Below are 25,156 nucleotides of genomic sequence, written 5' to 3' on the forward strand. Positions count from 1 at the left end.
AACATTCCAGCAACGATCTCCTTCCTGTAGGGAACCAATAAAAATGGCGGCGTGAGCGCACAGGAATTGGCGATGCTACATTTCGGTTCTGGCCTTCAGGCGTTTATAAAACACAGACATGAGGTACTTTCCGGTTTATTGTGACGATGTACAGACATTTATAAAAAGGTATAGAGAGCCATGGGACAGATACACAGATTTTCTAAATGTTTTGCAGCTCCTTGTGATTTGCAGAGTAACTGTGCGGTGTCAATGTAGTTTTTTTACAGTAAAAACAGTGCTTAAGCCAGTTACAGGTGAACCTGACTGAGATGAGAATTTTTACACTTTCACAAACCAGGGCATAGGATGTACATGATACAATGGATGATAGAAATGTCTTAATAACACTAATGCAGCACTTAAATGGCTCAAAAGGCATATTATCCTCTAAATCATTTCTTAACTACTATTCACTTCCGTCCATCATTTACAACTTAAAAAAATAAAACTGCTTTCTGTATATATATAATATATATTCTATGTGCCCAAGTACGATGTTGTGTAGAATGGCACAGAGTGACAGAACCGGGACTCAGAACGTGATTATGCTCGGTGCTCGGCTAACAAGCCGCCCACCAGACGGGGGAGAGGTTCCAGAATTCTGTCCTTGAAGGGAGGAAGACGGACGGATCTCCATGGGAGTTGAGGTCAGACGTAGAAATGTTGGTGACTCTGGAGTAAATTCTCTCTCCGAGGGATTACATACCAATGCAAATGGGCTCACAAATTATCCAGCTTGGCCCGTTTACTGGCTCGCGATAGATGCTGTGTGGATTATAGGAAAATAATGAGTTATAGAAACGGCACAAAGACACCAAAGGTGTGTGTATTGGATCTACACAGCACGTGTTGGAATATCACAGTGCAATGAAAATAAGTCTGTCTGGACAACATGAATATCTAATGGTTGTTGTCCCCTTTAACCTTTATAACCATGCACCAAATTGTGTAAATGGGTTGGACGCCTCTAAAGAGATTTTCTGACAGGATGTTGACCTCTAACAAAAGAAGTTCCATTGCACAGATTACTGGGAGTCTACCCTGTGTTTAACGCTTAAGCTGGGTACACACTACAGAATTTTTCACCAACTTTTTATGCCGATCGATTTTACATGCGATCGATGGTCCGATCGCTCGGTCCATGGACTGCATACACACTAGCCTTGTTTAGACCGATAAAGGGAAGACCGTACGTCCCTTTAGCGACTTTTTACAGCCATGTTGTCGTGAGCAATGACTGTAATTTCGTACTCACTGTTGTGGATCGGTCGGAAACTTATACACACTACACAACGGAAACGAGATTGGAACGAAAATATTAAACTGTACGACCAACCAAATGAGGCGACAATCGTCCATTTGAGCAGACTTTCGACCATCGCGTCACTGCACACACTGACCCGACTTTTGAACGAGCGGTCGTATGTCGGCTGATTGAGCCGATTATTGGACGAAAACCGTGTAGTGTGTACCCAGCTTTATCAAGTCTCCTCTAATTAGTTGTTCTTTGGGTGCACCTCTTATTTCTCCAAGTACAACATACTAAAGATGGATAGACTAGAAAGTTGTGTCTAGATCAGGTGCACATGAACTCCCAAGAGCGGTAGAATATATTTAACAGGATACCATAAACTAGGATAAAACATAACTTTTATTATCTTGACTAAATAAGGTAAAAAATTATATAAATAAAATAGCGAAATATCAATAAGTGAATAAAGTGAATGTGATTTAGATAAACCTACCTTTAGTTTCCCATCATCCTGGATAGATAGTGCTTCCAGCGAATTTTAATCACTTTCACTTTATTCACTTATTGATATTTCGCTATTTTATTTATATCATTTTTTTACTTTATTTATGCAAGATAATAAAAGTTTATGTTTTAATATCCTAGTTTATGGTATCCTGTTAAATATATCCTACCGCTCTTGGGAGTTCATGTGCACCTGATCTAGACACAACTTTCTAGTGTTTCCATTTTCAGTAGGATATTAACCTCTGTCACTACCATTAATGGGGATCAGCAAGAAATTGGACTGAAGTGTGCAAACAATAATTATAACCTACTAAGCATAAAGTGTGCCCTATGCCTTACCGTTCCCTGCTGGTAAAAGTGTGGTGCCAACTCCAGCAGCCATGTCGACTCAACTGCGGTCACATCTCGCATGTAGTATTTGGTGCTTTGGATCACTTCACTAAACAGCACCCTAAGGACAGAAACACAACAGTTATGCTTTAAAATGAAAGCAGAACTTTTTTTATACTCCATGTTTATTCCACTCTACCGAGACGTGTGAAAGGGAGACAAGACCACAGGTTCATTATTACAGAAGTTCTACAATGGGTGAGCAACAAAGCAAATTGTGAGATTTCCAAAACGCTGTCTTCAGACTTTCTATTACAAACAGTGTGATATTTAATTAATTGAATAGGCTACGTATGTTGTTAAGAGAGCAGTTTATTGATTCAAGTCAACGGCTTGAGACGTGGTATGGCCTTTTACATAAATATAGTAGTTACCATTTACAAAGAAAAGAATCAACCTCACCTAGCCAAAGAATTAGATGATATGTTAGATTATATCTTCCTAATGTGAATTTCAGAAGCTGCCAGGCTTCCACAATCATTTTATGCAGAACATTGAACATGAAGGAAAATGTCTTATATCCACGTTATCTGTACATTATACCTTATAACACAAAAGTGACAACACCTTTTGTACAGAATTTACATAAATGTATACTTACATTAATGTAATTTGTGCATTATTATACATAGTACATAAACACAACATATAAACGGAACATTCATCTATGCTGCACAGAGACATAAACATAAACTCACCAGTTTGGTGGTTTCTCTGCATATAGCACAGATGTTGGGTGTATATGTAATTCATGACCATCCCGAAGTGTCCTTAGAAAAAGAAGACATGATTTAGAATGTACATGCAGCTGTTGTGTACATGCAAAGACATGTCTGTGCATTTACAGCTGAATCTTGAGCTGCACTTATATTAAGATATGTGCAAGTTGAAATCTCGCTTATCAATACGTCTATCACAAAAATGCAGTCATCATCATCAACACGAAGAACTACACCAAGCATAGGGGACGTGAAAAGAAATGTATCCTAAAAGGTCTATCTTAAGGATATATGCAAGTCAATATTGTACACATCTCTAAGGGGTAGGGCTGACTTCATTCTCCATCATCCTACTGTACTGAACTTGCACATGAACATGAATTTATGCTTGTTGCATTTTTACATGGCGAAGTTACCTGTAGACACCTGTGGAATGAAGCTTGGCAGCATTGGCAAAAAATCCAGCCACAATACACCGCAAGATGGGATCTGGATCTCCTAGAGGAAGAAGATGATGGTGAATCATCAGGTAAAAATATACAGAACACAAACACTTGTATAATCAACTTGCATAGGCCCATAAAGAGCCTAGACATAGAAAACTGTGGCATAAAGTCCATTGACCACTCCAAACCAGAACAACAGGTACAAACAATGAACGAGATGTGACATTCTGTACAATCTCCTGCTCACCACTGATCTCACCTTCACTGGAATTCTTGGGCACTTTGAACTTGCTGAGAAGTTTCTTCAGTTGTTCCCGCACGGTGACTGCTCTCATCAGCCCCTTGTAGTTTAGAAAGTGTTGTTGACACCACTGGGAGCTCTTGTTAAACTGAAAAGAGACATAAGACACATAATGGGAATTATTATTATTCTGGATACACAAGATACTGCCCTGGTGATGGACAGGTCTTTCCCTTATGGCTGGCTGTGGGTATACAATAACCAACTGGACAACAACTATAATAAGCAAATGTAAGCTCGAAATTAGTTTTTAACTATGTAGATTAAAGCACAATGAAATATAAAAGTATATTTCCATACATGAAGCATGGGGTTAAAAAGGAATGATGAATCTTACCCTAACCTTCTACTGCTTAACAGTAAGTGTACTGGTGTATTTCCTCTCTTCACAACAGCTAGCGACACACCCCATAGCGCTCAACAGCTAAATCGTTGCTAAGATAGGTCAAAGTGCAAAGTGCAGTGTGGTCAGTTACGCTGCAGATAGTTATTCACATTAAGACTTGATGTCACTCTACCTGACCATACCCCTGGTATGAACCCACCAATCTACAGGGAACATTTCCGACGGAGATAAAATAATCCTCTGTTTACCCTGACATAGTTCCCTACCGCAGAGTGATTAATACACAGAAACCTGGCCGCATTGCACACATTTATATTTATTTATTTTATAAACTTAACAGTACAGTTTAACAATAAAATACCCCCCCATGCACACTCATTGGCACCCAGTCATACTGCAGTCCTAACAGAGAACAACATAGCTACACTAGTCAGGGCATTTCTAAGTCAAGTAGGCCACTTTGATGAAGACCTAAAGCATAATTAGCTAGATACTTCCATTTAATTATAGATGGTAGTAGAGAAGGTTTTAAAAATGCTATTATTTGCAGGCGTTTGTAAACCACAGTCATCAGAAAGGAGTAAGCGAAAAATTGTATATACATTCCACGAGAAGGAGGTATCATAGTTTGAGGCTCGGGGTCTGTTTAATGCCAAGTCAGCTACCCTGTTAAAATCCCCATGATTTACAATTGCACAAAGTTTGTGTTAAGTACGTCTCCTGAAGAGAGCAATATCCACCAAGTATTATCTAAGGTCATTTAAAGCAAGGCCTGGATTGATTCTACAGTTAAGACACCGGCCATCCCTTAGGGTTATTGTAAAGGGATTTCCTTGTGCACAGCAGATAATCACATGTAATATATTAAGCACACTTTAAAGGCATCACAATTAAGCGGATGCTGACTACTAAGTAGAAACTAGGGTCTAGCAAGCAACTGTCCAAAGTACAACAGCAGAATAAGAACAATAAACTGTCCACAAAGGAACTCCATCCAAGCAAATTAAAGTGATATTGGGAACTATATATATATATATATGACCTTTGAATGTTTGATGGGGTTCAGGTCAGGGCTGACAAAGGCCACAAAGTTGGAAGCATAGTATTGTCCAAAATGACTTGGTATGCTGAAGTATTAAGATTGCCCTTCACTGGAGATATACGGACTAGCCAAAACCCTGAAAAACAGCCCCATACCATTATCCCTCCTCCACCAAACTTCACAGTTGGCATAATGAAATCAGGCAGGTAACGCTCTCCCAGCATCCACCAAACCCAGAATCGCCCATCTAACTGCCAAACAGAGAAACATGATTCGTCACGACACAGATCACGTTTCCACTGCTCCACAGTCCAGTGTCGGTGTGCTTTACACCACTCCATCCAACGCTTGCCATTCATCTTAATGATGTGAGGCTTGCATGCAGCTGCTTGGCCATGGAAACCCAATCCATTAAGCTCTCGCCGCACAGTGTTTGTGCTTACATTAGTGTCAGTGAAGTTCGGAACTCTTCAGCTATGGAATCAGCAGAACGTTGGCGACATTTACGCACCATGCACCTTAGAAGTTGTTGACCCTGCTCTGTGATTTTACGTGGTCTTCTGCTTCGTGGCGATCTTCTGTTGTTCCTAAACGCTTCCACTTTCTAATAATATCACTTACAGTTGACTGTGGAATATCCAGCAGGGATGAAATTTCACGAACCGTCTAATTGCAACAATGGCATCCTATCACAGTACCACACTGGAAGTCACTGAGCTCTTCAGAATGACCCATTTTGTATCACAAATGTTTGCAAATGGAGATTGCATGGCTAGGTGCTTGATTTTATACACCTCTGGCAACGAGTCTGAATGAAACACCTCAATTCAATAATTAACAGGTGTGGCCAAATACACATACACACACTATATGGACAAAAGTATTTGGCCACACCTGATAATTCTTGAATTGGAAGGTTTGGATAGGGGGTAGTCATCCGAGAACGCACTCCTCTATGCTTACTCCTCTTAGTGTCAGTGTGGAGCGACACTGCTGTTTTATCCATTGCTTATTGTGAACGTCTGCACTGAAGGGGCGGAACAGAAAACTAATCAATAACAAAGCAGCCTCATATTCGCAGGGCTTCCAGTTTATGCAACACCCTGGCTTAAAAACACCCACAACAGAAGTAAAATAAAGGATTACAAAAAAAAAGATGCAGACCGCTATGCACAGCACACTGCAAGGGCTGAAAGATTTGTGATAGAATAAGCTATACATGGCCATCTGTGTTCAGCACTATCACAGCTCCTCCCCCTCGATGACCACATTTTAATAAACTATATATTGACCCGTTAGTCAGTCAGTGAGAATGTTATCGCTCACCTTGATAAAAGCCTCAAACACATTCAACATGGTCAGATGATCTCCCTCTTCCACTGCAAACTTCCGATGTTCTCTTGTCTGTGGGACATAGTTAGGGAGGAGTTTCAATGACGAAGATCCAAGAAAAACCATCAGCAAATTAGGGACTCTAGTCAGCTCCAATTTACTTTACACTCATGATCATATCATCTGTGCAACTTGCATAACTGTGATCAATACAACTAACAGCAGTTAGCTACTAATTATTCTTAAAGGACCGGAAAAGCACAAAATTAAACCTTTTCAGATACAAAAACATTGAGATAAAATACTTTGCCCAGTGTTACCCTGACATTCTAGTGCCAAATATAACTTCCTCACTTCATTACCTCCCACATCTATAGGACAGTGTCCTGATCGGATAGGATATAGGTCAAACAGCAGGGAATGAGCTGCTGTGACGTCACTGGCCCCGCCCCATGTATGAATGAACCAATCCAAACTGTGCATTCCTGCAGACAAGTCATCCGAGCCCCCAGTCACTGGCTGTCTCCTTAGAAGCGCCTCTCTCCTGGCACGGCCACAGATTTAGTTAAGTATAAGCGCACTATTTATTTCATGTATATAAGTATGTAACTAAACACTACACTGTTCTTGCCATAAATTAATTTCAAATAGTAGCATTACTTCCTCTTTAAGTAGGTCCAATAAAAATAATTATTTATGGACCTCTACAGTTTTCTTGCAAAATATTTAAAGAAAATAACAGATATTGTTATCCTTTTTAAATGGAGTTTCCACCTTAAAACAAAAAGAAAGGTTTTTATATTGCAACTTTTACTAAAACAACAAACATTTCTTAGGTTTCTGGATTGTCTTACAAAATCTAGGATAAAATACTAATCAACTACAGTGCAGAGTATAGAATTTTACCCACAGAGCAGTTCTATGCCACATCCAAAAGGACAATAAAAAACAAACAGCATCACCGAGATAATAAAATGCTTAATGAAAAACACAGGATAAAAAAAAGCAAGAAAGATAAAGTAATGTACTTGGTAAAAGTTGTCATGTATAAATCAATACATTAATGTTTACTGCAGGCAGAAAACCAAAGTATTTTATTGATCCACAGTGCGGTCCGGTAACGATTCAACTCATACGTAACAACCATATTTCTACCATGATTAAGTCACTGAAAAATACTAGGGGCTAGATTTACTAAGCTGCGGGTTTGAAAAAGTGGGGATGTTGCCTATAGCAACCAATCAGATTCTAGCTTTCATTTATTTAGTACCTTCTACAAAATGACAGCTAGAATCTGATTGGTTGCTATAGGCAGCATCCCCACTTTTTCAAACCCGCAGCTTAGTAAATCTAGCCCTAAGTGTCATACATGTGTTTTACTACAATAAATGGTACGCTATGTAGTACTGTGTTTTGTAATAGAGCCTCTCCACCCAAGTCTCATTCTAGATCACTCACCGCTTGGGCTTTCTGGTTTGGAGGGAAGATGAAGACATTCTGAATTTGCATCATGGCTGCAATGCTTAAAACCTCAGCGGAACATCCAAAATTTCCTGGGGAGAAAAAGACAGCTTGATGATCCAAAAACAGGAAGGTTCTACCCTCTGTCACCAAATCCATCAGCTTTCCATGACTATATTTGTAACAACTCATTTTTATTTGAAGACCTAGAAGCCTGCTGACGTTTCCACAACGGTCACGTGGAATGAAAGAAGACACTTTTCTACATAATAATGTCCCTTTGCAGCACATTGGATTATTATGAGAATTGTCCCTGCTATGTGTACAGGAGGATGAACACCGTCAATTTACAACGAACAATGCAGTATGGGCCCTAGGCATGTTCAGAAATACGTTCATTTGTGCAGCATAGCTTGAGTAAAACACCGACCTTACATCAATGAATGCAATTCATGTCCAAATGGAAATGACACTTAAAACTTCCTACGACTTGAGAGGTGGATCAGGGAAGGGACGGACTAACGAAGGCCGTACAGCAAGGTCAATGACTAACGAAGGCAGTACAGCAAGGTCAATGACTAACGAAGGCCGTACAGCAAGGTCAATGACTAACGAAGGCCGTACAGCAAGGTCAATGACTAACGAAGGCCGTACAGCAAGGTCAATGACTAACGAAGGCCGTACAGCAAGGTCAATGACTAACGAAGGCCGTACAGCAAGGTCAATGACTAACGAAGGCCGTACAGCAAGGTCAATGTCTAACAAAATATTTTTATAAATTATTATACTGTTAAGAGTTGTTCTTTTAATTTACAAATGTTTTCTGCGTTCTATTACTGTATACACGTCTTTATACTGCAGTCCGGTGTGTGTCTACTTACGGCAAGCGCTGTTTAATGAGAGCATACTTCCACCCAGATTGAAATCAAATTGTATCATGAGATATGGTTATAATTACACACAAGTTCTGTGCTGTTTTGTTGCGTTTGGACTTAAATCAGGCCCTAGGTCAGGGGTAGGCAACCTGCGGTTCTCCAGGTGTTTGGGAAACTACAAATCCCAGCAAGCCTTGCCACCTATCTGCTGGTTATCTACTGGCAAAGCATGTTGGGACTTGTAGTTTCCCAACACCTGGAGAGCCGCAGGTTGCCTACCCCTGACCTAGGTGAATGAAAGAAAGGTAGAGTGTGCATCATATGGACTGTGTACATCCTACGAAAAAAATCTGCAGCCCAATACGCTTTAGGCTGTGTCCTCTAACCTCCAAAAGGGCCGCACGTTACCCTTAATCTCTTTAATAAGTTAACCCAGGACTTTATAAAATGTCAGTATCGTAAATATATATGTTTTTGTCACATTGGTCAAAATGCACCTGTACATTCTATTTCCTGTACAAAACTACTACTGGAAGGTTCATTTGAAGTGTAGGCCGAGGGTTGGTATTAGAGATATATATCTATATATAAAATACAGAAATGGAAGTTGCTCCATCAATTTATAGGCTCACTACAGGTGCTTGGAAGGGGGGGGGTTGTCCAGAAAGGAAAAAATAAAGAAGAAACATCCCTTTGGATACTAGACTACAATATGATGGATGAAACTGTATTGTCTACTATGCTGAGTGCACATTCCAGTCTGCATCATAAACGAGAATTCACAGCCTACTCTTACAACAATCAATAAACAAATGCACAGGAATACCAGGAAATATTTATCAGACCACGTACAGTATGGAGATGGAGAGACATAATGAATGACATTAACGCTCATTAACCAGTAAAACTATATACACTAAGCGAGCAGAACTTCAGCAATAAAATATGAAGTCTCTAGAGCCTGACCGAAGAAATGAAGACATGGCTCCTGATTGAGGGTAAAGAAAAACGACAGAAGACAGATAACATATAAATAAGCATATGTTACATTAGCTGTGGGTGACAGCTATATAGCTTCTTCTAAATTAATTTCAGGCAATCAATTCATTTACTCAGGACTCAGCACACATTTATCTGACTTCTGGCGCTCAGGCCGTGTGACTCACAGGGAGCCGCTCAGCATCAGCATCCGATTACATCTACTGGGACCTCAAACCAGAGCGACCAGGGAGGCTGGTAGGAATAAACCTTGATGGGGGAGCAGCTTATGTAGCTAGAACGTGGAGCAGACCAGTATTATGCAACATGTTCCCTCCAGTTATGGTAGTACTGTAAGGTCCAGCATGCCTACTATGCACAGCTGGAGTGTGTGGGACTGGTAGGAGGGTTGTCCTCTTCGGGAATGTGAAGATCAACAAGGGTAGTAAATAGAGTGGTATGGTGTAAGGGGGTGTCATGGGAAAGGCCTTTTGGCATGGCCAATTGGAAGGGGTGGTGGGGCAAGTCAGTATCTTGTCTGTGGCCCCATGGGGTCTTAATCTGGTTCTTTTCAAGAGTATGAGGGAACATCCTATATTATGGCAGAGGCATGTAACTCCTGCTCCAGAGACATCACACTGCAGGAAGCTACCAGCTATCAGACACTGGCTCTGAGAATAGTGTCCCTGGTGTTTAGACTACAGCAACGGCCGATTTTAATAATAAAGAAGGCGTTTAAGCAGGACATATATCATTGAGTTTCTCAAGAACTGTCTGTGTGTTAATCAATGAGGCACTGGTGGAATTAGTGTCACTGCAGGGGTACAGCTGCTGCGGAGGGGAAGGGGCACCGGCAATGCCAATCAGGGGGGGGATTCTGTGTACAGATCCGCACATGCTCAGAATATTATTGGCCTGAGAGCCTGGGGTGACATCACCAGGCCCAGTAGTAACTCTGCTACCATTCAGAAACCAATGTTCACATTGGCCACACATTTAAAAAACTAAACAACATACTGCATAATTGATTATTTTGTCCGAAGAGCTTGCAGGTAGCTGTAGATGCCCACCTAAAACTTACCAGACTCCAGCAGCATCTTGGCAAACATCGGATTAAGGGGGAACTCTGCCATTCGTACACCAAGGGGCTCAGTCAGACGACAATGCTTATCCAAGCCTGAGAGAAAAATCGCAAATATATTCAGAAGATTCCTAGAACGGGTTATGTGGGATATTGTGTTGGAAACGCAAAGCATCATAAACCACTGACGCGATTAACCAGATTTAACGAAGACTAAAAAGAGATGTATTAACAACAAATAGACTCTAGTAATGGTCAAATGTAAAGAACTTCTTATTTCCTCCGCCCTAAAACCCATGGGAGAGATGTATCCACACCATAATATTTATTGGGGCAGCGCATTGGAGACAGCGATATGCAGATCAGTCATACTGCTATTTGCAGAAGATATCTGAACGCCCTGTACTATTACACACCAGACAGAGGAGATAGAAAGTATGAGGACACAATTCTATAACAATCTCCAATGTGTACGGAGAAGGGGTGAAATTGTTTTTTAATTGGAATACAGACAGTAAGTGGAACCAATGTCATAAACAAGACGCCCTCACCTCCTAATGCATACAGCAGCTCCAGGGCCTGAACCATTGACTGAGCAGGGGGTGGCTGTGAAAAGAGATGGGAAGATAAATACAGCACACAAATAAGCATTATATATGCCTGTATTATAGATATATGATGCTATATACAGCACAGAGAAAAGACCCAGTGGAAGTGCTCTGCAGCGCCATCTAGTGGTAGTTATGTAATTTTGCAATTACATTCCCCATATTTACCCTAAATACACTTCGGTACCATACAATTGGGAGCTACAAACGATTCTTGTGCAAGATATTTACCAATGGACAGGGGTAAAACAAATTATACAACTACTGCCAGTGTCCCCCCTTATATTGGGTCACAATACACCCAATGTGTGGGTTTACATGAAGCATACTTTGGCTGACATGGCAGTTTCCACACACCACAGTCCTACCCTATTATAATACATCATTACCAGCATCGCTTGTCCTATCACTAACCGATAAGAAGTGGAAGCGCAGGACGTTGTCTATGCCGAGGGCTTTCAGCTGCAAGATCACAGGAGAGAGGTTACTTCTCTGCATCTCTGGGACTGTGGAAGGGGGAAGTTTTTGGAAATCCTCCTCTAGGACACAAAATCAAAAGAAAAACCTTTAGCAACATAAATTTAAGAGGTGTTCATTCATAGCGCCTTACTGTGGTCAAAGCTGCACAAAACAATCACTCTGCAGACGACTACAAATCATGCACAGCAGATATCATGCAACAAACAGAAAAGTGACTAGAGACCATTTTCAAAATATAAAAAAGGACTGAATAAGATTCATTTGGTTTTAGAGATACAATGTCACAAAACAATCCTGAACAAAATGAACTTGATATACTTGGAATTGTGTTAAGTTTTTACCCTGGTAACATCTAATTTTACAGGTCTAGATCAGGCCTGGACAATGTGTGGCTCTCCAGGTGGTGTGAAACTACAGGTCCCAGCATGCCCTGCCAGCTATCAGGTGTCAATCAGCTGGCAAAGCATGCTGGGGTTTGTAGTTTCACAGCACCTGGAGAGCCACAGATCGTCCAGGTCTGCTCTAGAGTGCTGTGAAATTCTATGTGAAATGACAGAAAACAAAAATCCTTTTTACTTTTTCTGCTCCTGTCTCCCAAAGCACCCCTGCTTCTCTTTGCAGCTGTTATAGCCAGCAGCCGCTATGGTTACTAATCAGGCGTACCTGCGCCGCTACTTGTCATGCAATAAACTCCTGTTGGGTATTTTCGGCTGCTTCATTCTACCATAAGCTACAAATAGAACGCAGGGACATGCCACGGGTCGGTGCCTGCATAGTAGCCATGTATTCTGTTAGCCATGGTAGGCTCAGCGCAGTAAATAGGAGAAGGGAGATGCAAGTGCGAAAAGGCTATTAGAAGTCAACAAGTTCTGGGACGATATAAAAGCATAAAGCTGTAGGCTGAGAGGTCGCTGATATACGAAGTGACTTCTAGTATCTGTAATACTTTACAGTAGGGGGGCAATTATTCCTTATAATACACACCTTTTCCTAATGCACAATGACCTCAGAATTTACTGTTTATACAGATATTTACAAAGGGTTAATACATATATCAACATCCACTGTGCATTCTATCCTGGGACATATCTACAAAGCAGCACAATAACCTCAATTCAGAAAACCTCAAGATGAGCCATGTATGTAAGTGTTATTTTTTAAATGATTAAACAATTACGGCGGGAGAAACGGTTGAGTACAGCAGGGATTTAAACGCTGCACAGTCACACACCTGTGAGTGCACAGGGCGTGGGGGCATGAGACAGCATGCGAATAATTGTCTAATCCCAGGAAACTCGCACACAACAGCCTGGAGGCTTATGGGAGACAGAAGTATTGAGGGAGAGAATTGGAAGCACAAAAAAAAGGAATGATAGTGAGAATGACCAAAAACACTTATCCACACTACATTCACGGCTTCTCAAAAACGCCAGACTGGCCACACACACACACACAAGTTTCTTTATATCACTTGCTACAAAATCAGGGTATGAATTTGCTGGACAGCCACTATTTGATAGAGAAATGACAGGGTTCTACATGTGTACCCGTCACCTGCAAACAGTGGAGGAGGCAGTTGTTTTGTGGGCTGAAATATGATGTAATTCACAAGGATTATCATGGAAGAATGAGGTACTACGTTAAGCCTCACTCAAAAGTTGCTAAAAGTCAATGTGAACAATGCCCAACAACTATTCGAGAAAAGAGAAAATATGAGGCATAGGAGACGCTCTGCTTTTTCTGCCATAATCATTTTTATTATTTTAAACTTTTATATTTGTCAAGCTGAGGATCTGTTGCTAAGCTCCATCTCGGACTCACACCAAATCACAGGGGCACCCTGTATTACCAGTATGGTAGTCTACTCATTACTGAGATAGCCCAGTGTATGCTTGTCGCACATGACAATATAGATAGAAGCTATGTACTTGCGGGATGAACAATTTAAAAAAAAATAAAAAGTAAAATAAACAGAAGTTTGTTGATGGTGGGGGCACAGAAACAAAGCACAGTTATTTTGTAAGTGTTTCATTGTTTGTCTCAGAACTTCAAATATGCCTCCTAATATATACAGACACACAAATAATTACTACTCTACTTATTATTTATTATGCATTTTATAAATATCCTTAAAGGACTTGAAAGTTAAAAGCAGGAAGTAGATTACTCTTATTCCCTGACAGATGAAACGCGCTGAGTGTGTTGAAATTGCCTTTAAGCGTGTTTGTGAAGGAGAGTTTTCTGGGGTGACAAACACAGAACAAGTGATCTTCCCTTACTGCTGGACAATGAGCAAGTGACACGGATCACACCCTGGTTATACACTCATAGTATACTCAGAACAATATCACCGTCAGCTAAACATTTTCTATTTATATATATAGCCTCTAATCATGCTATAGCGGCAGGAGAAGAATCATAGTTGGAGGAATAACAGCGGTCTTTCAGTATAGCATAGTCCCTACAAAAACATGCCACTTCCCCCCCTTGTCCCCTTTTTTTTAATCTAGTGCAATAGCGTGGACAAATCCTTCCGGTAGAAGAAAAGCTGGGATAGGGTGACTTTCACACACTATGTGACTGGAGTGGTTTTATTGAGCTATGGGGGGTGCTTGGTAAGAAAATTATTTGTTTTATTGATCTTTAACTTTATTTGATTAGTTTAAACTTTTTTTTTTAATTTATTTTGAAGACCCTTTACAGTGACATTATATTGCCATCACTGAGCATCCTAGCATGTAACACGGACATTATTTGAGCACTGTGTTCAAGGAATCGGCAATGCAGAAATTGAATCAGTTGGATCGTGTATGTTTCCTGGATGCATCACGGATTGCCCAAGTCTGTTAATGACAAGCCATGAAAGATCATACAGACGCCATTTCAGCCCAACATCTGAACAGAACAATAATTAGAGACATCCAAGAAAGACATAGGGTGATCTGCCAGTGGTTAAGATAGTAGCGAGCAATCAGATATTTGAGCACATGCCTGCCTGAATCATTAATACACACTCAAAACTAAGAACACCGAGGTATTAGTGCAACAAAGATCTGACCAATAGGAACACAGGATCAGAGAAGATATATCACCTGTATAGAGCCGATAGCATTGTCCTGACCGGTTCCTTCCACTGCGCCCGGCTCTTTGATTGGCTGACGCTTGTGAAACAGGGACCAAAAGCAGAGACTCCACTGCGCGTTTGGGGTCGTACGCTCGCAACTTGACAAAACCGCAGTCTATAACGAAGGAGATTCCGTTTATAGTGATGGACGTCTCTGCAATGTTAGTGGCAACAACTACCTGAGGGGAAAAATGAAAAAGAATGTGTACAAATAAAAACATGTACCCGACTTCCTTAGACCAGCCTGTATAAACCAGCAAAATGTCAGCCTTACCTTCCTGACACTGTGAGAAACCCTGTCAAACACCTTCATCTGTTCAGAAGCGGGGAGCCCTGCGTACATGGGGAGGACACGTAGATGTTTCTTCATGCCTGATCGAGCAAGAATACGGGCCTGCTCCACCAACATGGACACCACACTCTCCACTTCCTCCTGCCGATGGGAGGAAAGATCGTCAAGATCTGGACAGCTGTTGTCCTATCAACACACTGCACACAGCTGTTCTGTGGACTGAACCAACGAGGTCTGAGCCAGACATGACCACACATACAGGTGACCAAAACGGATGGGTCTGGTCACTCGGTGCACAACCTTCGTGATTGTATCACGTAGGGCCCAGTTACTTTCACTCTGGCAGATTGCAGCCATCAGGCCAACAGGGTTCTCATGCAGTCCTCAAGCAGCAGTTTTGCCCAATTTGGTCCAAAACAACCAAAATACCCAACCAAACAACTGGGTGTGCAAACAGACTTAAGTAGCAGCTGTAATTCTTCTTTACTACCTAAACATTGGACAATACAAACCAGAGAGCCATTATCTCACTTTAAGATTGTAACTACATGAAGACTGACCCAATTTTCTGAACAATGAAAGCAAGAAAACTGAGAAAATAAAAGATTTTTCTTTATGTACAAATATAAAGTGAGAATATTAGAGTTTGAGGTCACTTTTAGACTGTGCGTCTTATTTGCTTTACCTGGCCAGTTAGGAAAGCAAGAATGTCCCCCTCCAGCTCACTCTGGTGGATCTTCATCACCGTCTGAACGGTGGACTTCAGATAATCGGGAACAGGGCTGGTACAGGAAAAGTAGGAACCACAAAATAAGAATTTAGAAAGATAGAGATAATTAGGTGAAACGGATAAACCAGTCTCTTTATCCCAAGCAGGTGAACAAAGGAAACCTTTAACAATGGTCGTTCATAAGAGATCCTGACCTTTGCGTATAGAAAACGTCTACAGGGAACGTCCTCCCCTCCACTGTGAGAATAGCACATGTGTCTCTGCTGGGGTCATTGGTGTCGTTCTGATTGAAGAATGCCTTGAATTTCTGTGTGATTAAGGTCAGAGGTTTAATATTTACTCACATGGAATAGGAGAAGGGCATTTCAGAACACAAAGGCAGTACGTTATCCCAAAGGACAGTTCAAATATAAAATTACAGCATGGACAATTAGCACGAATGCAAAATACATCCTTTGATAGTCTGTCTGTGCGGATGACATGGTAGAATGGTTGTAACAGGAAAGTGGGGAGGTGGTGGGATCATAAGGTACGGTAAAAAAAAATGCGGAGTAATGCTGTAATATCAAAGCACGTTACCCAAAAATGCCTGGTAATCAATCCGATTCAATATCAATCTGATCATCTCCCATCTGCATTTACCAACATGCCAATGATGATCACTTTTGTTCTATATGCACAGTCGCACTATGTCCTTATTAATAGGCCCCCACTGTTGCCGCAAGCTGCTCACCCCAGAGGCTAAAAGCCAGATCTCATTTAATTCGGCCAAACGCGCGAGTGTCCAAATTAGACACTAATCCCGTCACTCCGGGCAATCGGCAGGATCTGTCCATATGTAACCAGCTTAAGAGTATTAGAAGAATGATGCACAAGAGATACGGGGATAAAATGCATTCGAAGGCCAAGTGAGGGGTCATGGGAATAGAGCAAAGAACTGTAACATGGATAAAAGATGCAAGAAGAACACAGCTGAAGGCTGGCACACCACATCCAAACAGGAAATCAGCTAACAGAACAAAAGGTTTGATGTCATACAAAACATTCCTGCGAGAATGTCTCAAGAGCTACCTCTGCATCAAGTGTCGCCGAGGCCACAATCAGCCTTAGATCTCCTCTTTTCTTTTGAACCTGTATATGGGGGAAGAGAATAAGTTTGGTAGAATTATATGTAAACAGTGCTGGGAGATTTATGTATGAAAAAAGTTTAAAGAGTTCCCCATTACTGACTTCGGATATCATGTGGGGTGTGGAATGAATGTACCAGACGACTATTGTCAATATTCCTGCCTTGTCCAATCTGGGGGTAAATGTATCGAGCTGAGAGTTTTCCGGCTAGTTTGAAAAACCAATCAGATTCTAGCTATCATTTATTTAGTACAGTCTACAAAATGATAGCTAGAATCTGATTGGTTGCTCTAGACAACATCGCCACTCTTCAAACCCACCGGAAAACTCTCAGCTTGATACATTTATCCTCTGGTGTTCCATTAAGACCTCCAGCCCATTTCTTTAATGGTACTCAGAGCTCATCTCCCAGCAACTAAATATGACACCCGAATAGTCCAAAGTATAGTGGACCCAAAGTCAGCGAAGCGAACTTAAGAATGGTGGTTGTCCAAAAGTTGACAGTACCTTAAATCTGGTTATATATGTAGAGTGTGAAAACAAATGGGGGTAACACAGCACAATGAAAGAAAAGTGTCTCGCCAACGTAGAACAGCAACTTTACCTTTTTAAGTAGGCCAATAGCAATGTCTGTGTACAGCGTTCGTTCGTGGGCTTCATCTAACATCAGCACGCTAGGGGTTTAAAATGAGGCAGGTTTATGCAAGGTACTGATGGGAAATAAATTAGTGGTATTAAAACGTATATAAACAGCTGTCCGATACTCATACCTCCCAACTGGCAACATTTTGGCAGGACATACCGATTAGCGGGTCATAAACGTGGCAGAACATAACCAACAGTGGGTGGGGTTTTTCTTAAATTCAGGGATTAGATGGCAGAGTTTGGGTGCAACAGAGCAGGGCGTATTTTGTCACAATTTTGTGATTCTAAATGTTGGGAGGTATGGATATCACTAGTTAGTAAATATAACAAGATCTTTCACTACTTTGTCAACTTTAAGATAGATCTCGTCTGAGCTAGAGGATAACACATATAAGTTATACATTTTAGAAATGTTCATACATGGGGGGTATTCAATTGTTAGCGTTAACGCTAAAAGCGTTAATACGGTAGTTTACTCGCGGAATTACAGCTCGCCACTCAGGGAGCTGCGAGCTGAAATTACGTGAGTAATTACCGTATTAACGCTAAGATTTTTTGAGCGCTCGTTTGAGAGCGTTAACGCTAACAATTGAATAGCCCCCATAGTGTCCGCTGGTTCTCTTCTCTTTTCCTTCATAATCATATTGGTTCCCTCAGCCTGAGGCTACACCACTGTCCAAAGTACACTCTGCTCACCCCTACCCCCCACTGCTCGCCATGTACAGGCTCCCTGCCATAGAATCCCAAAATAAAACACATAGCACAGGTAAAAGAAATACTAAATGTATACTCTAACGAAAACCTCTCCTAAGGTATTATAAGGAATAATGCACCCTTTAGAAATATAAAAGGTTATCACAAGTTACTGCTCGGCCAGCAGGCTGTTATATAGCTCACGTAACTCACAAGTAACTTGTAGCATAATTATATTTCATAGCAGTGAGTGCATTATGCCACATTATCAAGCACTTCAAATAACCATGGGCACACAAAGATAAGGGAAACATCATTTCACACAATACAATTATAACTTACATAGCTCTTAATGCCTAGTAAAACATAATGATCCCAAGTTATTATCCAATTACTGCACTAAACATACAAAGAAAGGCAAAAAGAATAGACCAGATAGGACTGAAGCGCTAAAGTTTCCATAAATTATAAATGAAGCATACCTGTATCTGGTGAGCAAGGGATCAGACATCATTTCTCGGACAAGCATGCCATCCGTCAGAAACTATTGAAATAAACAGACAACAATCATAGCTATAAATAAAACTAAATACGCATTACATAGATCAAAACAGCGGAACAGGTAAAACAGCAGCAGGTAGTTTGGTAGGGAATATTATTCAAAAGGCATAGTGCTAGTCAGGATGGGACCAGTCATATGGGTCATTTATCCAATGGGCAATTCTCGGACTGAAACACGAAGCAGTTTATAATGAATTAAAAACTTCTGATCTCACCTTGATGCGTGTGGCCTGGGGGTCAGTACAATCATCAAAGCGTATGCAGTAGCCAACTTCGTGCCCCAGCAAAGCCCCTCGCTCCTCTGCCACGCGTCCTGCCACCTAAACACGGCACAGACTGTCATGAAAATACATTGTTTGCAGTAGATTATATAATCTGTCTTCAGTCCCCAGTATAGCTCTACAGTGTCACACATAGGCTTAAATTAATAGGCCCATATATTAACCACTGGAAGACACATTATCTACATTATTATCATTGATTTGTAAAGTGTCACAGTGCTCAGAGTAGGAAAGACAGGACATACACTGTAAACTAAACGTAGATATGAATACAAGGGGTAGGTAGGACCCAGCTGATGAGGGTGATTGTATTATAATTGAGAGAGGACACAGCTGAAACAAAAACTATCTATCGTTATATCACCATTTATTTGGACAGTGTACAGGTGCAAAAACATGGATAGTGCACTACAGCAACATTAAATAAAACACAACACAAAGGATGAATAGAATTGTAACCACAGAGTTTTCCCACATATGAGGCGTTAAAAAGAAAATTAACTATGATGCGTGTGAAATATGCTAATCAATGAGAGTACTAACATTTGGTCACATATGCATTTAAAAAATGAAGAAAAAAAAAAAAAAAATCTTTCCAGGAGGTTACCCCAGCCCTCCAGAAGGGAAATACATCCTTGCGAGAGGTCCAGGGATAGCCCTAAAGGCAGCTTCAGACCTCCCATGGTTGCCTCTACCAACATTGCTCTTAAAACAAAGGTACATTTCAAAAACGGTTGCCCAGAGGTCAGTACAAGGTCGCCTATGGTACAGTCGTATCATCCTCAATTCAGATAAGAACTAGTTAATTAGGCATCCAGGCTCACATACATCGAACACGGAAGAGGAACGCACGCTGGTTCCCGCATCTCACCCATTTTGTTGGGCACTTTAACGTAAGTATCAGGATAGAATCCCGGCTATGTTTATGGACAGTCCTTGGTCTATCGAACGCATCAGCATATTTGTACATGCCAATGATAGTGGACATTGTCTGCCACTCAATGTAAGTCCCAATCACAAGTATAACAAACGAAACCTGCTTTTGATATTGGGACTGATATATCATACTGTGGTTTATTGTAGATCTAACCATGTTTTAATTTAGCATTTGTAATGTAATAAATTTTGCTTTATTTTATCTTACAAACAGTTAAGGTATTTGTGTGACATAAATAATAATAACATAATTTGCATTACTCATCATGCACAAATGTAAGATTGTAGTATGATATCAAGCAAACTACAATCTGTGAGGACACTATGGCAGACTAACTAGATTCAACTAACCAATGAATACTAATTTATTCCGTGTTAGAAAGCACCCACACATCAAACCTGTGAGTGTTGAAATCTGTGTTTTATGATGTACTGTGAAGACTACGGCCGTTCTTATGGTTCCTGGCTGCTACTCTATATCGTCCCCGTAGGCGTCAGTCTTACATTAATTAGGCAGGACACAATTCTGATTATTACTTGCAATTAGATAGGAATACAGAGGTCGCGATTCATGACCAGTCAGAGCCATATCCTCCTACAAGATAATCATGATTACGCCAGTTTTCTTTTCTGAAGACTTGTAGATAAATCTGCTTTGTGGGACAGTGAGACCCAGTTAAAGGCCACGCAATTATATATGTGTTAAATAGGGGTGGGGTACGAATTTACGGAGGTGCTATAAACAACAGGCAGTTGGACCAACCAAACAAAAAAACGAAACTCACTTGTCCGACTCCTAATGAATGATAACTGTCGGGAACTTGTTTTGTCAGTGTGCCAACAAATCACGATCATCAGTAAGAACGGCAGCCTGTTTTGACGTCAATTTAAATTGTTATCTGTAGATCAGCATTTTTAAAGCGGCAATGCCGGGTTCCTAACCCTAACCCTATTCCTAACGCTAAGCCTAAGAGTTAGGTCCGATAAGAAGCGGCATTGCCACTTTAAAAATACTGATATACAATTCGCAATTTAAAACAGGTTGCCGTTCTTACTGCTGTTCGTGATTTGTTAGCACACTGTCGGGGACTTGTTTTGTCATTGTTAAGGTCAGTGATTTATTAAGAGTGGGTCAAGCGAGTTTCGGTTTTCTTTTTGGTTCGTGGTAGTCATGGTCGGTGTTATCAGCACCGTTAAAGTGACTACCACCGATAAATAGAGCGACTGTGTATTATTTAGTGAAAGAATGGCAATACTAACAGAGGCCCAGTACATATCTCAGTGCCAGCCTTTAAATAAAGCAAGACAGATTTGAGAGAAAACCGCTACCCTGTTCGCCACTACCAGTCATTATCTGAATATTGTTTATAGGCACCTAAATAAGATACTTTAGTATCTGTGTCCCAAGTACATAGGAGGGCCAACAAAGAATATGATGTATATTTTTAAACCGTGTTTCTTACCGAAACTGCTGCCACCCTGCGGGGCTGGGTAACGCCAACTACTCTTCCTTCCGCTGTCCACCCAGCTTCTGTTAAGTACTGTGTTGTACAAAATGATTATAGATAACACATAGAGATTCACTTATTTTATACACAATTATTGGATTATTCTGAACTCATACACTCACAATAACCTCTCACCATCCACTCTCATAAAAGGCACGTCCATGCAAATTCTTCTGCGACATACCCCTAAACCCACACAATACACACTTCACATATTCTCTTGCTACAAGGCCATTTAGAATTGCAGTGTCCGCACACATTCAATATCTTCTAAAAATTGCCATTTTGATGATATCTAAATTATTACTGACAAGGCTGGTGATATGTGTGGCTTGCAACAGTCAGCTTGTTGTGTTTTTATTTCACTGCAAACCAAAGAAATACATATATACGGATACCAAAATATTTTTAAATTTCAACAATTTTCTGGAAGAAATTGTGCTGTATTAGATAAAAAAAACTGAAAAGGTGCCATAATTAGTGGCCAAAACTGGTTTTATATTCGGTATGTTAAAAGTCCCAATAGAATGTAAACTGCATGTTGGCAGTGCCAAGTTGTAGAATACTAAGGGGTATATTTACAAAACTGCGGGTTTGAAAAAGTGGAGATATTGCCTGTAGCAACCAATCAGATTCTAGCTGTCATTTTGTAGAGTGTACTAAATAAATGATAACTAGAATCTGATTGGTTACTATAGGCAACATCTCCACTTTTTCAAACCCGCAGCTTGATAAATTTACCCCTAAGGATTTATTCTACTTGAGAATAAATTGCATTTGCCCCTACTGATTTGCAATGTTTTCAGGGTCTCTTTTATTCCATTAAATATTTCCTGTGGATATTTTAGAAGACAGAATAAAACTGTGCATGCAAACATGGCCACTCTGGATTTACTGCACTGATCCACTCTTGTTCAGCACTAAAAAAAAATGTTAATGAATTACCTGTGGAATTTGTGTAGTTTTGCCGCATCCAGTTTCTCCAATTATTACCACAGTCTGGTAATTCTCTACCAGGTAAAGGATGTGATTTCTGAGCTGTGTAGACAAAAAGCAACCTTAGATAAAAGTTAAAACATTTACAATAACTGTATTTAACTCTGTGTTTAGGTTTTCAGAACTTATTTCAGCACCAGAAGAACTGAGAAACAATTTATAACTACAGTAGTACCAACAATCTGAGACTTAATACTTTTTATTTAGATCACTTTAGAGAACAAGACATCCCAGGGAATTTACTTACCTTAAACACTGGCAATTTCTGCCTTTGCTGCTCTATTGAAAGGGACGTATGTGGGTTATAGATGACAGAGGTAACTTCAGCATTGCTCTGCCTCTCCTCAGCAAGACTAGCACCTGGGCCCTCAGTACCTGTAAACACAGGATGGGTGGACAGGAGCCTTCATTAAAACTGTTCTACAATTCGCTGTGCAAAAAAAAAATGATCTACATACACACATCATTGTCCCAAAATAAAACCGCAATCCAATATAATTTTGATACCTTGCCTGAATTTGTCCAAAGGTTAAACTATATGAATGAAACATTACACATAGTAAGTTACATTTATTTTATAAGAATAAGATACAGTTTAATATAGAAGTGATACACTCAAAATATAGTATAGGGACATATATTGCCAGAGACATTATTACTATGGGTTTGGAGGAACAGAGATTACCAGTCACATCACAAGTACTGTTCCTGATTATGTAATGTTTGTGGCATATAATTAAAATGCAAAACTAAAATAAGAGCGGTGTGTGAAATACGCTGTCTGCATTATATTGATCATATATGCTTCGTTACTATTACAGCGCAACCCTTAATTGTCGTGATCTTCTATTTGAAAAGTACCAAGAGAACTCTGCAGCACTGACAGTGGGTATAAGAAAACATACACGGGCAGCACAGTGGCTAAACGGTTAGCACTTCTGCCTCACAGCACTGAGATCATGAGGTCAAATCCCGTCCATGGCCTTATCTGTGAGGAGTTTGTATGTTCTCCCCGTGTTTGCGTGGGTTTCGTCCGGGTGCTCCAGTTTCCTCCCACTTTACAAAAACATACTGGTAGGTTAATTGGCTGCTATCAAATTGACCTTGTGTCTATATTAGGGAATTTAGACTGTAAGCTCCAATTGGGCAGGGACTGATGTGAATGAGTTTTCTGTACAGCGCTGCAGAATTAGGGGCGCTATATAAATAGCTGGAGATGATGATACATAAAGACAGAGAGCATGTTCATACAAGGTTGATGAAGAATGTGCAGATGTGAAAGAGAGAATAGAGGGCCCTGTTCTGTGTTATATACCACATTAGCTCTGCACCTGGGGAAACTGCCCATAAAGCTATGATTGCCCACCATAGTTTTGTTGTTGTTTTGCATATTCATGTACCATTAAATAGACATAGAGAGCAACATATTTCTGTCTCCTATCAAAATATAAGAAAACAAAGATAGCAATATTTGCAATTATTTTTATTCCAAAGGGGATGATGAGATGTTTTTGATAGAAAGAGAGAGGTAGGAGATGTTACATAATCACTTATATTAAATCCCCCCCTTACTGAGTAGCACTGCTTCTACAATGAATGAATATTACAGTCTAGGACTTGATTATTATAAATTCTAATCTCTAAACAACCCCCTTTCGGATAATCATCTCATAAACTCCATTCAATAACCTTACATTGAAACAGATCATCACAAACCGAGACCCTATTTACCCCTGATGTCTCTGATGCAATAACACATACAGACCTGAGGGCTAGATCTCGCTCAGCACATCACACACAGTCTACTATCTCCTAACACACCATTGACAAACCTGCAGCGAGCCAAGGCTACGCTCGTCACTCTTACCCGGCTTCCAGAAGCGCACCGGCCCCACGGGCGCCGCCATCTTTGTTTTGGGCTCCCCGAAAGCACGGCCGAGAAACTGAGCATGCGCGGAGACTGTTGATGTGCTTGATTTATGATCACCATGGTTTCCTTCCGGCTTCTTGGAAACATCACAAATGCAGTAACCTAGCAACAGCCCAGAGAGTGTTCGAGACATAAGTGTGTGTGTATGAGCTGGTGAGGTGGGGGAATAATGGGTGTAAGGGTGAGAGGACAGGGAGGGGTATGAGCTGGGAGAGTGGTGGCTGCAGAGAAAGGCAGGAGGAGGTGATGGTCTGAAGGCTGATGTAAAGGGGTGGGGAAAGGTCGACGTTGTAGTAGGAGGAATGGGGAGACAATTTTGGGGAAGAAGGATTGGGAAATGAAGAAGGATTTTTGTTACGTTGAGCAGGAGTATATAGATGCCAACATTTTAAAAATAATTTCCAGGGACACTGCTTGGCAGGTGCATCATTGTAAATTACCATACAAAAAGTATCAGCAGGGCTGCGCTACC

General features: G+C 40.7%; 1 protein-coding gene across 1 annotated transcript; it reads right to left on the reverse strand.

Moving 5' to 3' along the window:
• Positions 1 to 119: 119 nt before the first annotated feature.
• Positions 120 to 24,893, reverse strand: DHX35 (DEAH-box helicase 35). Its single transcript, XM_075177580.1, has 22 exons — positions 24,622 to 24,893; positions 23,002 to 23,129; positions 22,704 to 22,796; positions 21,714 to 21,791; positions 19,249 to 19,353; positions 18,955 to 19,016; positions 17,739 to 17,808; positions 17,078 to 17,137; positions 16,201 to 16,313; positions 15,962 to 16,058; positions 15,259 to 15,417; positions 14,953 to 15,163; positions 11,795 to 11,919; positions 11,324 to 11,378; positions 10,773 to 10,868; positions 7,836 to 7,930; positions 6,372 to 6,449; positions 3,616 to 3,745; positions 3,327 to 3,408; positions 2,890 to 2,961; positions 2,141 to 2,252; positions 120 to 807 (listed from the first exon to the last, which is right to left on the reverse strand). Exons 1-22 carry the CDS (start codon positions 24,815 to 24,817, stop codon positions 763 to 765), a joined length of 2,262 nt encoding a protein of 753 aa, XP_075033681.1. The 5' UTR covers positions 24,818 to 24,893; the 3' UTR covers positions 120 to 762.
• Between the last annotated feature and the right edge of the window lie 263 nt (positions 24,894 to 25,156).

The sequence above is a fragment of the Mixophyes fleayi genome, chromosome 6 (genome assembly GCF_038048845.1).
Source record: "Mixophyes fleayi isolate aMixFle1 chromosome 6, aMixFle1.hap1, whole genome shotgun sequence".
Taxonomy (NCBI): domain Eukaryota; kingdom Metazoa; phylum Chordata; class Amphibia; order Anura; family Limnodynastidae; genus Mixophyes; species Mixophyes fleayi.

Coding starts and splice junctions, on each gene's coding strand:
- DHX35 (XM_075177580.1), bottom strand. CDS start 24,817: ATGTCTCGAACACTCTCTGGGCTGTTGCTAGGTTACTGCATTTGTGAT. Junction 19,354..21,713: donor GCAGGGTGGCAGCAGTTTCG/GTAAGAAACACG, acceptor TGCCGTGTTTAG/GTGGCAGGACGCGTGGCAGA. Junction 17,138..17,738: donor CTATTGGCCTACTTAAAAAG/GTAAAGTTGCTG, acceptor CCCCATATACAG/GTTCAAAAGAAAAGAGGAGA.